Below are 14,831 nucleotides of genomic sequence, written 5' to 3'. Positions count from 1 at the left end.
CTGTAAGGTATCATGACTACATGGAATCGTGAGTATAAGGAATCATGACTACATGGAATCATGACTATAAGGAATCATGAATACATGGAATCATGACTACAAGGAATCATGACTACAAGGAATCATGACTACATGGAATCATGACTACAAGGAATCATGACTACATGGAATCATGACTATAAGGAATCATGACTACATGGAATCATGACTACATGGAATCATGACTATAAGGAATCATGACTATAAGGAATCATGAATACAAGGAATCATGACTACATGGAATCATGACTATAAGGAATCATGACTATAAGGGATCATGACTATAAGGATTCATTACTACATGGAATCATGACTACATGGAATCATGACTATAAGGAATCATGAATACATGGAATCATGACTACAAGGAATCATGACTATAAGGAATCATGACTACATGGAATCATGACTACATGGAATCATGACTACAAGGAATCATGACTATAAGGATTCATTACTACATGGAATCATGACTACATGGAATCATGACTACAAGGAGTCATGACTACATGGAATCATGACTATAAGGAATCATGACTACATGGAATCATGACTACATGGAATCATGACTATAAGGAATCATGACTATAAGGAATCATGAATACAAGGAATCATGAATACAAGGAATCATGACTATAAGGAATCATGACTATAAGGGATCATGACTATAAGGATTCATTACTACATGGAATCATGACTACATGGAATCATGACTATAAGGAATCATGAATACATGGAATCATGACTAAAAGGAATCATGACTACATGGAATCATGACTACAAGGAATCATGACTATAAGGAATCATGACTACATGGAATCATGACTACATGGAATCATGACTACAAGGATTCATTACTACATGGAATCATGACTACATGGAATCATGACTACATGGAATCATGACTATAAGGAATCATGACTACATGGAATCATGAATACATGGAATCATGACTACATGGAATCATGACTACAAGGAATCATGACTACATGGAATCATGACTATAAGGAATCATGACTATAAGGAATCATGACTACATGGACTCATGACTACATGGAATCGTGACTACATGGAATCGTGACTATAAGGAATCATTAATACAAGGAATCATGACTATATGGAATCATGACTATAAGGAATCATGACTACATGGAATCATGACTATAAGGAATCATGACTACATGGAATCATGACTACATGGAATCATGACTGTAAGGAATCATGACTGTAAGGTATCATGACTACATGGAATCGTGAGTATAAGGAATCATGACTACATGGAATCATGACTATAAGGAATCATGAATACATGGAATCATGACTACAAGGAATCATGACTACAAGGAATCATGACTACATGGAATCATGACTACAAGGAATCATGACTACATGGAATCATGACTATAAGGAATCATGACTACATGGAATCATGACTACATGGAATCATGACTATAAGGAATCATGACTATAAGGAATCATGAATACAAGGAATCATGACTACATGGAATCATGACTACATGGAATCATGACTATAAGGAATCATGACTATAAGGAATCATGACTATAAGGATTCATTACTACATGGAATCATGACTACATGGAATCATGACTATAAGGAATCATGAATACATGGAATCATGACTACAAGGAATCATGACTATAAGGAATCATGACTACATGGAATCATGACTACATGGAATCATGAATACAAGGAATCATGACTATAAGGATTCATTACTACATGGAATCATGACTACATGGAATCATGACTATAAGGAATCATGACTATAAGGAATCATGACTATAAGGAATCATGACTACATGGAATCATGACTGTAAGGAATCATGACTACAAGGAATCATGACTATAAGGATTCATTACTACATGGAATCATGACTACATGGAATCATGACTATAAGGAATCATGAATACAAGGAATCATGAATACAAGGAATCATGACTACATGGAATCATGAATACAAGGAATCATGACTACATGGAATCATGACTACAAGGAATCATGACTACATGGAATCGTAACTACATGGAATCGTGACTACATGGAATCATGACTACATGGAATCATGACTATAAGGAATCATGACTACATGGAATCATGACTACATGGAATGATGACTATAAGGAAACATGACTACATGGAATCGTGAGTATAAGGAATCATTACTACATGGAATCATGACTACATGGAATCGTGACTACAAGGAATCATGACTACATGGAATCATGACTATAAGGAATCATGACTACATGGAATCATGACTACATGGAATGATGACTATAAGGAATCATGACTACATGGAATCGTGAGTATAAGGAATCATTACTACATGGAATCATGACTACATGGAATCATGACTATAAGGAATCATGAATACATGGAATCATGACTACAAGGAATCATGACTATAAGGAATCATGACTACATGGAATCATGACTACATGGAATCATGACTACAAGGAATCATGACTATAAGGATTCATTACTACATGGAATCATGACTACATGGAATCATGACTACATGGAATCATGACTATAAGGAATCATGACTATAAGGAATCATGACTACATGGAATCATGACTACATGGAATCGTGACTACATGGAATCGTGACTATAAGGAATCATGAATACAAGGAATCATGACTACATGGAATCATGACTATAAGGAATCATGACTATAAGGAATCATGACTACATGGAATCATGACTACATGGAATCGTGACTACATGGAATCGTGACTATAAGGAATCATGAATACAAGGAATCATGACTACAAGGAATCATGACTACATGGAATCATGACTACATGGAATCATGACTACATGGAATCATGACTATAAGGAATCATGACTATAAGGAATCATGAATACAAGGAATCATGACTACATGGAATCATGACTACATGGAATCATGACTACAAGGAATCATGAATACAAGGAATCATGACTACATGGAATCATGACTACATGGAATCATGACTACATGGAATCATGACTACATGGAATCGTGACTATAAGGAATCGTGACTATAAGGAATCATGAATACAAGGAATCATGACTACATGGAATCATGACTACATGGAATCATGACTCCATGGAATCATGACTCCATGGAATCATGACTATAAGGAATCATGACGATAAGGAATCATGACTACATGGAATCATGACTACATGGAATCATGACTACAAGGAATCATGAATACAAGGAATCATGACTACATGGAATCATGACTACAAGGAATCATGACTACATGGAATCATGACTACAAGGAATCGTGACTACATGGAATCGTGACTACATGGAATCATGACTACATGGAATCGTGACTACATGGAATCATGACTACATGGAATCATGACTACATGGAATCATGACTATAAGGAATCGTGACTACAAGGAATCGTGACTACATGGAATCATGACTGCAAGGAATCGTGACTACATGGTATCGTGACTACAAGGAATCGTGACTACATGGAATCATGACTACATGGAATCATGACTACATGGAATCATGACTATAAGGAATCATGACTACAAGGAATCATGACTACAAGGAATCATGACTACATGGAATCATGACTATAAGGAATCATGACTACATGGAATCATGACTACATGGAATCATGACTACATGGAATCATGACTATAAGGAATCATGACTATAAGGAATCATGACTATAAGGAATCATGACTACATGGAATCATGACTGTAAGGAATCATGACTACATGTAATCGTGAGTATAAGGAATCATGACTACATGGAATCATGACTACATGGAATCATGACTATAAGGAATCATGACTATAAGGATTCATTACTACATGGAATCATGACTATAAGGAATCATGAATACATGGAATCATGACTACAAGGAATCATGACTACATGGAATCATGACTACATGGAATCATGACTACAAGGAATCATGACTATAAGGATTCATTACTACATGGAATCATGACTACATGGAATCATGACTATAAGGAATCATGAATACAAGGAATCATGAATACAAGGAATCATGACTACATGGAATCATGAATACAAGGAATCATGACTACATGGAATCATGACTACAAGGAATCATGACTACATGGAATCGTAACTACATGGAATCGTGACTACATGGAATCATGACTACATGGAATCATGACTACATGGAATCATGACTACATGGAATCATGACTATAAGGAATCATGACTACATGGAATCATGACTACATGGAATCATGACTATAAGGAATCATGACTACATGGAATCATGACTATAAGGAATCATGACTACATGGAATCATGACTATAAGGAATCATGACTACATGGAATCATGACTACATGGAATCATGACTACAAGGAATCATGACTATAAGGATTCATTACTACATGGAATCATGACTACATGGAATCATGACTATAAGGAATCATGACTATAAGGAATCATGACTATAAGGAATCATGACTACATGGAATCATGACTGTAAGGAATCATGACTACATGGAATCGTGAGTATAAGGAATCATGACTACATGGAATCATGACTACATGGAATCATGACTATAAGGAATCATGACTATAAGGATTCATTACTACATGGAATCATGACTATAAGGAATCATGAATACATGGAATCATGACTACAAGGAATCATGACTACATGGAATCATGACTACATGGAATCATGACTACAAGGAATCATGACTATAAGGATTCATTACTACATGGAATCATGACTACATGGAATCATGACTATAAGGAATCATGAATACAAGGAATCATGAATACAAGGAATCATGACTACATGGAATCATGAATACAAGGAATCATGACTACATGGAATCATGACTACAAGGAATCATGACTACATGGAATCGTAACTACATGGAATCGTGACTACATGGAATCATGACTACATGGAATCATGACTATAAGGAATCATGACTACATGGAATCATGACTACATGGAATGATGACTATAAGGAAACATGACTACATGGAATCGTGAGTATAAGGAATCATTACTACATGGAATCATGACTACATGGAATCGTGACTACATGGAATCATGACTACATGGAATCATGACTATAAGGAATCATGACTACATGGAATCATGACTACATGGAATGATGACTATAAGGAATCATGACTACATGGAATCGTGAGTATAAGGAATCATTACTACATGGAATCATGACTACATGGAATCATGACTATAAGGAATCATGAATACATGGAATCATGACTACAAGGAATCATGACTATAAGGAATCATGACTACATGGAATCATGACTACATGGAATCATGACTACAAGGAATCATGACTATAAGGATTCATTACTACATGGAATCATGACTACATGGAATCATGACTACATGGAATCATGACTACATGGAATCATGACTATAAGGAATCATGACTATAAGGAATCATGACTACATGGAATCATGACTACATGGAATCGTGACTACATGGAATCGTGACTATAAGGAATCATGAATACAAGGAATCATGACTACATGGAATCATGACTACAAGGAATCATGACTATAAGGATTCATTACTACATGGAATCATGACTACATGGAATCATGACTACATGGAATCATGACTACATGGAATCATGACTATAAGGAATCATGACTATAAGGAATCATGACTACATGGAATCATGACTACATGGAATCGTGACTACATGGAATCGTGACTATAAGGAATCATGAATACAAGGAATCATGACTACATGGAATCATGACTACATGGAATCATGACTACATGGAATCATGACTACATGGAATCATGACTATAAGGAATCATGACTATAAGGAATCATGAATACAAGGAATCATGACTACATGGAATGATGACTACATGGAATCATGACTACAAGGAATCATGAATACAAGGAATCATGACTACATGGAATCATGACTACATGGAATCATGACTACATGGAATCATGACTACATGGAATCGTGACTATAAGGAATCGTGACTATAAGGAATCATGAATACAAGGAATCATGACTACATGGAATCATGACTACATGGAATCATGACTCCATGGAATCATGACTCCATGGAATCATGACTATAAGGAATCATGACTATAAGGAATCATGACTACATGGAATCATGACTACATGGAATCATGACTACAAGGAATCATGAATACAAGGAATCATGACTACATGGAATCATGACTACATGGAATCATGACTACATGGAATCATGACTACATGGAATCATGACTACAAGGAATCGTGACTACATGGAATCGTGACTACATGGAATCATGACTACATGGAATCGTGACTACATGGAATCGTGACTACATGGAATCATGACTACATGGAATCATGACTACATGGAATCATGACTATAAGGAATCGTGACTACAAGGAATCGTGACTACATGGAATCATGACTGCAAGGAATCGTGACTACATGGTATCGTGACTACAAGGAATCGTGACTACATGGAATCATGACTACATGGAATCATGACTACATGGAATCATGACTATAAGGAATCATGACTACAAGGAATCATGACTACAAGGAATCATGACTATAAGGAATCATGACTACATGGAATCATGACTACATGGAATCATGACTATAAGGAATCATGACTACATGGAATCATGACTACATGGAATCATGACTATAAGGAATCATGACTATAAGGAATCATGACTACATGGAATCATGACTATAAGGAATCATGACTACATGGAATCATGACTGTAAGGAATCATGACTACATGGAATCGTGAGTATAAGGAATCATGACTACATGGAATCATGACTACATGGAATCATGACTATAAGGAATCATGACTATAAGGATTCATTACTACATGGAATCATGACTACATGGAATCATGACTATAAGGAATCATGAATACATGGAATCATGACTACAAGGAATCATGACTATAAGGAATCATGACTACATGGAATCATGACTACATGGAATCATGACTACAAGGAATCATGACTATAAGGATTCATTACTACATGGAATCATGACTACATGGAATCATGACTATAAGGAATCATGAATACAAGGAATCATGACTACATGGAATCATGAATACAAGGAATCATGACTACATGGAATCATGACTACATGGAATCATGACTACAAGGAATCATGACTATAAGGATTCATTACTACATGGAATCATGACTACATGGAATCATGACTACATGGAATCATGACTACATGGAATCATGACTATAAGGAATCATGACTATAAGGAATCATGACTACATGGAATCATGACTACATGGAATCGTGACTACATGGAATCGTGACTATAAGGAATCATGAATACAAGGAATCATGACTACATGGAATCATGACTACATGGAATCATGACTACATGGAATCATGACTACATGGAATCATGACTATAAGGAATCATGACTATAAGGAATCATGAATACAAGGAATCATGACTACATGGAATGATGACTACATGGAATCATGACTACAAGGAATCATGAATACAAGGAATCATGACTACATGGAATCATGACTACATGGAATCATGACTACATGGACTCATGACTACATGGAATCGTGACTATAAGGAATCGTGACTATAAGGAATCATGAATACAAGGAATCATGACTACATGGAATCATGACTACATGGAATCATGACTCCATGGAATCATGACTCCATGGAATCATGACTATAAGGAATCATGACTATAAGGAATCATGACTACATGGAATCATGACTACATGGAATCATGACTACAAGGAATCATGAATACAAGGAATCATGACTACATGGAATCATGACTACAAGGAATCATGACTACATGGAATCATGACTACAAGGAATCGTGACTACATGGAATCGTGACTACATGGAATCATGACTACATGGAATCGTGACTACATGGAATCATGACTACATGGAATCATGACTACATGGAATCATGACTATAAGGAATCGTGACTACAAGGAATCGTGACTACATGGAATCATGACTGCAAGGAATCGTGACTACATGGTATCGTGACTACAAGGAATCGTGACTACATGGAATCATGACTACATGGAATCATGACTACATGGAATCATGACTATAAGGAATCATGACTACAAGGAATCATGACTACAAGGAATCATGACTACATGGAATCATGACTATAAGGAATCATGACTACATGGAATCATGACTACATGGAATCATGACTATAAGGAATCATGACTACATGGAATCATGACTACATGGAATCATGACTATAAGGAATCATGACTATAAGGAATCATGACTACATGGAATCATGACTATAAGGAATCATGACTACATGGAATCATGACTGTAAGGAATCATGACTACATGGAATCGTGAGTATAAGGAATCATGACTACATGGAATCATGACTACATGGAATCATGACTATAAGGAATCATGACTATAAGGATTCATTACTACATGGAATCATGACTACATGGAATCATGACTATAAGGAATCATGAATACATGGAATCATGACTACAAGGAATCATGACTATAAGGAATCATGACTACATGGAATCATGACTACATGGAATCATGACTACAAGGAATCATGACTATAAGGATTCATTACTACATGGAATCATGACTACATGGAATCATGACTATAAGGAATCATGAATACAAGGAATCATGACTACATGGAATCATGAATACAAGGAATCATGACTACATGGAATCATGACTACATGGAATCATGACTACAAGGAATCATGACTACATGGAATCATGACTACATGGAATCGTGACTACATGGAATCATGACTATAAGGAATCATGACTATATGGAATCATGACTACATGGAATCATGACTACATGGAATGATGACTACATGGAATCATGACTACATGGAATCATGACTACAAGGAATCATGACTACATGGAATCATGAGATGTATGTGGTAAGTCCTAGTAAACATGACGTCTACATGTAAAGGTTTAACATTCTACATGACAAGTTATATTAAATGCATCAGAAAGTCTGGTGGAGTTTTTAAGGTGATAAAAGCATCGACCATGTGTTGTATGTACTATATGAATATACTTTCCATTGAGCTGGAAGTTTGAAGCATTTGTCTGAGTGACCAGGATTTCTTTATCCTGCTTGTTGGTGATTAACTCTGTGAAAGTGAAATGGCTGATTCTTCCAGATGAGCTGCCTCTGCCTTACTAAGTTTCTCTGCTGCTGCTGTCTCCCAGGTTCTGCAGCATGCCCCTTTTATTTCCTCACAGCCGCTGTCCAATTCCTTTTAACCCTCAATAACAGAGTTTTTCCTCTCAACTCCTGCAGTGTCGCACCATGATTGCTTCTATATGTGGCTCTGTACGTGTGAGAACATTATTTTTACAGACCCTCTGGAAAGTCTTCTCAGTGCTTTACTTTTCCCACAATGTTTCATCTCACCGCCTCATTTAACGATCAAATGCATTTACTCAAAGTTGTACACACAACACCCTTTAACAACTTGGAAAAAGCTTTTATAATTGTTGCAAATATATTAAAACTAAAAAACCTGAGAAATCTCTTAAGTATCCACAGCGTTTGGTGCGAAGCTGAAAACTGACCTCAGGTGTTTGATTTTTAATAAATTAAAGCTTTTCCACATGGTCATGATGTTGTGTGAACTATTTTTAAAAAACAAAAAAGAATTTGATCCATTTTGGGATAAGACGAAGATAAAACATTGTGGGGAAAGTGTCCGATGCGCTGAAGCTCCAGGTTTAGGCCTGGACCGTCTGAGGTCCAACATGGTGGAGGTTCTCCATGGGGGTTGTATTCTTACAGCTTATTGGGGGGGGCTATGATCTTTTTCTGTCCCTTTTTGTTATCACTGTTGAATTTTGTCCCTTTCTGGTATCCGTAGAATGCTAAAAACTGCCTCCGTTTCCAGCCAAAGACAACACTGTGTGCTCTTTCTTCCACACTGCTGCGTATGGATGCTGTCACAGTAAACTCCACCTCCCCACCGCCCCACCACCTCTAAATGAGGGGGAGAGCTTGGTTAGCAGAATCCTCCAGCTCGGTCCACCAGGGACTAAATTCCTTGGGTAGGATGGATGAACTGTTTTGTTGCATATGAAACAATCCATGGATGCCAGTCTGGATCATCCCGTCTCCCAACATGTCTGTTGTGCTGCTTGTGTCCCGCTTCATGTTTACATCCCTCCATGTCTTCAGCATGTTCCCGACTTCCTCACAGCTCACGGCTTTCTGTGGAATTTAGACGGTTGTCTGGCCTGAAGATACTTCTTCCATTCAGTCTGACCACCCTGAGACATGGTCCTCCTCCAGCCGGTCTGGTTCCTGCAGTCAGGACCAGGTCTGGGGAGACCTAGATGATGTACTTTCAGGCCAGATAACCTGCAGATGTGTTGTAGTAGACGAGTGTCGTCCTGCACTGAAGCATGTGAGTTGTGGATCTATGTTGTGTAGCTCTGGATTCTGTGTGTATAGAACCTGCTGCCGTCGGTGTTTAGAGACGTGTGTGTGTGTGTGAAGACAGTCTGCATGTCAGGTAGGCATCATGCCTCAAACCCACCGTGGTCTGACCTCCACCTCCCTCCACCCCTCCAGCCCCGTCATCGTGGAGATTCCCCACTTCGCCGCCCTGCGGGGGAGGGAGCGGGAGCTGGTGATCCTGAGGAGCGAGACGGGGGAGAGCTGGAAGGAGCATCAGTGTGAATCCACCCAGGAGGAGCTCAACCAGATACTGAACGGCATGGACGAAGGTCAGCATGTGTGTCAGGGTGTGTGGGTGTGTGTTGGGGTGTGTTGGGGTGTGTCAGGGTGTGTGGGGGTGTGTCGGGGTGTGTCGTGTGTGGGGGTGTGTCGGTGTGTGTGGGGGTGTGTTGGGGTGTGTCGGGGTGTGTGGGGGTGTGTTGGGGTGTGTGGGGGTGTGTCAGGGTGTGTCGTGTGTGGGGGTGTGTCGGTGTGTGGGGGTGTGTCGGTGTGTGGGGGTGTGTCGGTGTGTGTGGGGGTGTGTTGGGGTGTGTGGGGGTGTGTTGGGGTGTGTGGGGGTGTGTCGGGGTGTGTCATGTGTGGGGGTGTGTTGGGGTGTGTCGGGGTGTGTGGGGGTGTGTTGGGGTGTGTGGGGGTGTGTCAGGGTGTGTCGTGTGTCGGGGTGTGTCGTGTGTGGGGGTGTGTCGGTGTGTGGGGGTGTGTCGGTGTGTGGGGGTGTGTCGGTGTGTGTGGGGGTGTGTTGGGGTGTGTGGGGGTGTGTCGGGGTGTGTCATGTGTGGGGGTGTGTCGGTGTGTGTGGGGGTGTGTGGGGGTGTGTCGGGGTGTGTGGGGATGTGTCGGTGTGTGTGGGGGTGTGTTGGGGTGTGTGGGGGTGTGTGGGGGTGTGTTGGGGTGTGTCGGGGTGTGTCGGTGTGTGTGGGGGTGTGTTGGGGTGTGTGGGGGTGTGTCAGGGTGTGTCGGGGTGTGTCGTGTGTGGGGGTGTGTCGGTGTGTGGGGGTGTGTCGGTGTGTGTCGGTGTGTGGGGGGGTGTGTCGGGGTGTGTCGGTGTGTGTCGGGGTGTTTGGGTGTGTGGGGGTGTGTCGGTGTGTGTAGGTGTGTGTCGGTGTGTGGGGGTGTGTCGGGGTGTGTAGGTGTGTGTGTGTGTGTGTGTGTGTAGGTGTGTGTGTGTGTGTGTGTATTAAAGCAGCCTGTGCGTCCCCGTCTCCAGAGTTGGACACGCCGGAGGAGCTGGACAGGAAACGGATCTGTCGCATCATCACCAGAGATTTCCCACAATACTTTGCGGTGGTGTCCCGCACCAAGCAGGACAGTAATCTGATTGGTCCGGAGGGCGGCGTGCTGAGCAGCACCGTGGTGCCGCAGGTGCAGGCGGTTTTCCCGGAGGGGGCGCTGACCAAGAGGATCCGTGTCGGCCTGCAGGTCACTCCCCTCTACTCATTTATTCACTTATTTTTATTTATTCTTTTTCTACTTTATTTGATTCATTTGTGAATTTATTTTTATCAGGTTTAATTTTACTTTGTATTTATTTTCTAATTTTCATAATTTATCAATATTTATTGTTTTTATTTAAGTAATTTATTCATATTTGTTTTCAGTAATTAATCACCCAGTATCAGTAGTTCTTTACTTTAATTAGTTCAGTTGTTATTTCATGTTTTGCTTTTTTGTCTTTTTATTTTCTGTTTTATTTCCTCCACCAAGGTTTTTTGACTGTTCTGTTTGTTTGTTTATCTGTTTTATTTTGTTTTGTTTGTTTTGTTTTGTTTTGTTTGTTTGTTTCTTTTCTTTTATTTTGTTTGTTTGTTTTATTTTATTTTGTTTGTTTGTTTTGTTTTTTTGTTTGTTTTATTTTGTTGTTTTGTTTTGTTTTATTCAACTTTGTTTGTTTTGTTTTATTTTGTTTGTTTTGTTTTGTTTGTTTGTTTCTTTTCTTTTATTTTGTTTGTTTGTTTTATTTTGTTTGTTTGTTTTGTTTTTTGTTTGTTTTATTTTGTTGTTTTGTTTTGTTTTATTCAACTTTGTTTGTTTTGTTTTATTTTGTTTGTTTTGTTTTGTTTGTTTTATTTTATTTTGTTTTATTTGTTTTATTCAATTTTGTTTGTTTTATTTTGTTTTATTTGTGTTGTTTTGTTTGTTTTCTTTTGTTTGTTTTTGTTTGTTTTATTTTATTTTGTTTGTTTTGTTTTTTGTTTGTTTTATTTTATATTGTTTGTTTTATTATATTATGTTTGTTTTGTTTATCTGTTTGTTTGTCTGTTTTAATATAACTCTAAAAGTTCCGGACGGATTTGCATGAAATTTTCAGGACTTGTTGGAAATGTAAAATGGAAGAACTGATTAGATTCTGGTGCTGATCCAGATCACCGTTTGGATCCAGGAAATTTTTAAAGGATTCTTTAACATTGTGCTCGGCAAGGCTTTTTCTAGTGTATTTATTATTGATTTCAGTTCTTAATTTTCTTTTCTGTGGTGTTTTATTCATCTAATTATTCATACATTTATTTTACTTTCATTGAGATTTCTGTGGTACATTCCATTCTTTACTTTGCTGGTTATTTAATGAAGACAACAATCATTCCAACAGTTTTATTTGTTTGGTTAAGTATTCTGTGGAATGGGAGCCCTGTAGGGGAAATAACGGTGGAGGCTGCTTCTGTGCTCGCAGGCTCAGCCAGTGGGGGTGGACGTGGTGAGGAAGATCCTGGGTAACAAGGCGACCTTCAGCCCCATCGTCACGCTGGAACCTCGCAGGAGGAAGTTCCATAAACCCATCACCATGACCATCCCTGTTCCCACCAGTAACTCAGACCCAGTCCTCAACGGTTTCGGAGGAGACGCGCCCACATTGCGACTGCTCTGTAGCATAACTGGTGAGAAAGCACACACCTGCGACCTGCTCGACCTCGGACACCTGCTGGCCTTCACACGTTGTGTTTACGTTTAGGTGGAACAACTCCAGCCCAGTGGGAGGACATAACCGGAACCACTCCATTAACATTCATCAACGACTGCGTCTCCTTCACCACCAATGTGTCTGCCAGGTAACACTGATCCGGCTCCTGATCCAGATCCTGATCCTGATCCAGATCCTGATCCAGATCCTGATCCTGATCCAGATCCAGATCCTGATCCAGATCCTGATCCAGATCCAGATCCAGATCCTGATCCAGATCCTGATCCAGATCCTGATCCAGATCCAGATCCAGATCCTGATCCAGATCCTGATCCAGATCCTGATCCAGATCCAGATCCTGATCCAGATCCAGATCCTGATCCAGATCCTGATCCTGATCCAGATCCAGATCCAGATCCTGATCCTGATCCAGATCCTGATCCAGATCCTGATCCTGATCCTGATCCAGATCCTGATCCTGATCCTGATCCTGATCCAGATCCTGATCCTGATCCTGATCCAGATCCAGGTCCTCATCGTGCTCCTGATCCAGATCCAGATCCTGATCCAGATCCAGATCCAGATCCTGATCCAGATCCTGATCCTGATCCTGATCCTAATCCAGATCCTGATCCAGATCCAGATCCTGATCCTGATCCTGATCCAGATCCAGGTCCTCATCGTGCTCCTGATCCAGATCCAGATCCTGATCCAGATCCAGATCCAGATCCTGATCCAGATCCTGATCCTGAGCCAGATCCAGATCCAGATCCTGATCCTGATCCTGATCCAGATCCAGGTCCTCATCATGCTCCTGATCCAGATCCAGATCCTGATCCAGATCCAGATCCAGATCCTGATCCAGATCCAGATCCTGAGCCAGATCCAGATCCAGATCCTGATCCTGATCCTGATCCAGATCCAGGTCCTCATCCTGCTCCTGATCCAGATCCTGATCCTGATCCAGATCCTGATCCTGATCCTAATCCAGATCCTGATCCAGATCCAGATCCAGATCCTGATCCTGATCCAGATCCAGATCCAGGTCCTCATCCTGATCCTGATCCAGATACAGATACAGATACAGACCCAGATCCAGATTAGGATCCATATCCAGATCCAGATCCTGATCCTGATTCAGATCCAGATCCTGAGGCAGTGTCAAATCTAGTTTCAAATTTACATCCAAATCCAAATGCAGATCCAAATCCAAATCCAGATTCAGATCCAAATCCAGGTTCAAATCTAGAACCAATTCCAGATCGAAATCCAGATCCTGAGGCAGTGTCAAATCTGGTTTCAAATTTACATCCAAATCCAAATGCAGATCCAAATCCAAATCCAGATCCAGATCCAAA

The 14,831-nt window shown here is 39.8% G+C and overlaps 1 protein-coding gene across 16 annotated transcripts in view; it reads left to right on the top strand.

The window, feature by feature from the left end:
- ank2b (ankyrin 2b, neuronal) overlaps positions 1-14,831 on the top strand; it is a 354,512-nt gene that overhangs the window by 220,136 nt on the left and 119,545 nt on the right. For 11 of the 16 annotated variants that reach the window (XM_079257625.1, XM_079257630.1, XM_079257628.1 and 8 more), the window contains 5 exons: positions 10,067-10,165; positions 10,692-10,846; positions 11,785-11,996; positions 13,246-13,450; positions 13,525-13,621. In XM_079257625.1, the coding sequence (XP_079113751.1) occupies positions 10,067-10,165; positions 10,692-10,846; positions 11,785-11,996; positions 13,246-13,450; positions 13,525-13,621 (768 nt within the window). The remainder of the gene's footprint in view (positions 1-10,066; positions 10,166-10,691; positions 10,847-11,784; positions 11,997-13,245; positions 13,451-13,524; positions 13,622-14,831) is intronic. The other 5 variants (XM_079257624.1, XM_079257622.1, XM_079257632.1 and 2 more) reach the window with 2 other exon arrangements.

Source organism: Telmatherina bonti (genome assembly GCF_933228915.1).
Source record: "Telmatherina bonti genome assembly, chromosome: 18".
Lineage (NCBI taxonomy): Eukaryota > Metazoa > Chordata > Actinopteri > Atheriniformes > Telmatherinidae > Telmatherina > Telmatherina bonti.
Note: the sequence above shows the minus strand (reverse complement) of the source record. Positions and strands in the feature narration are given on the sequence as shown.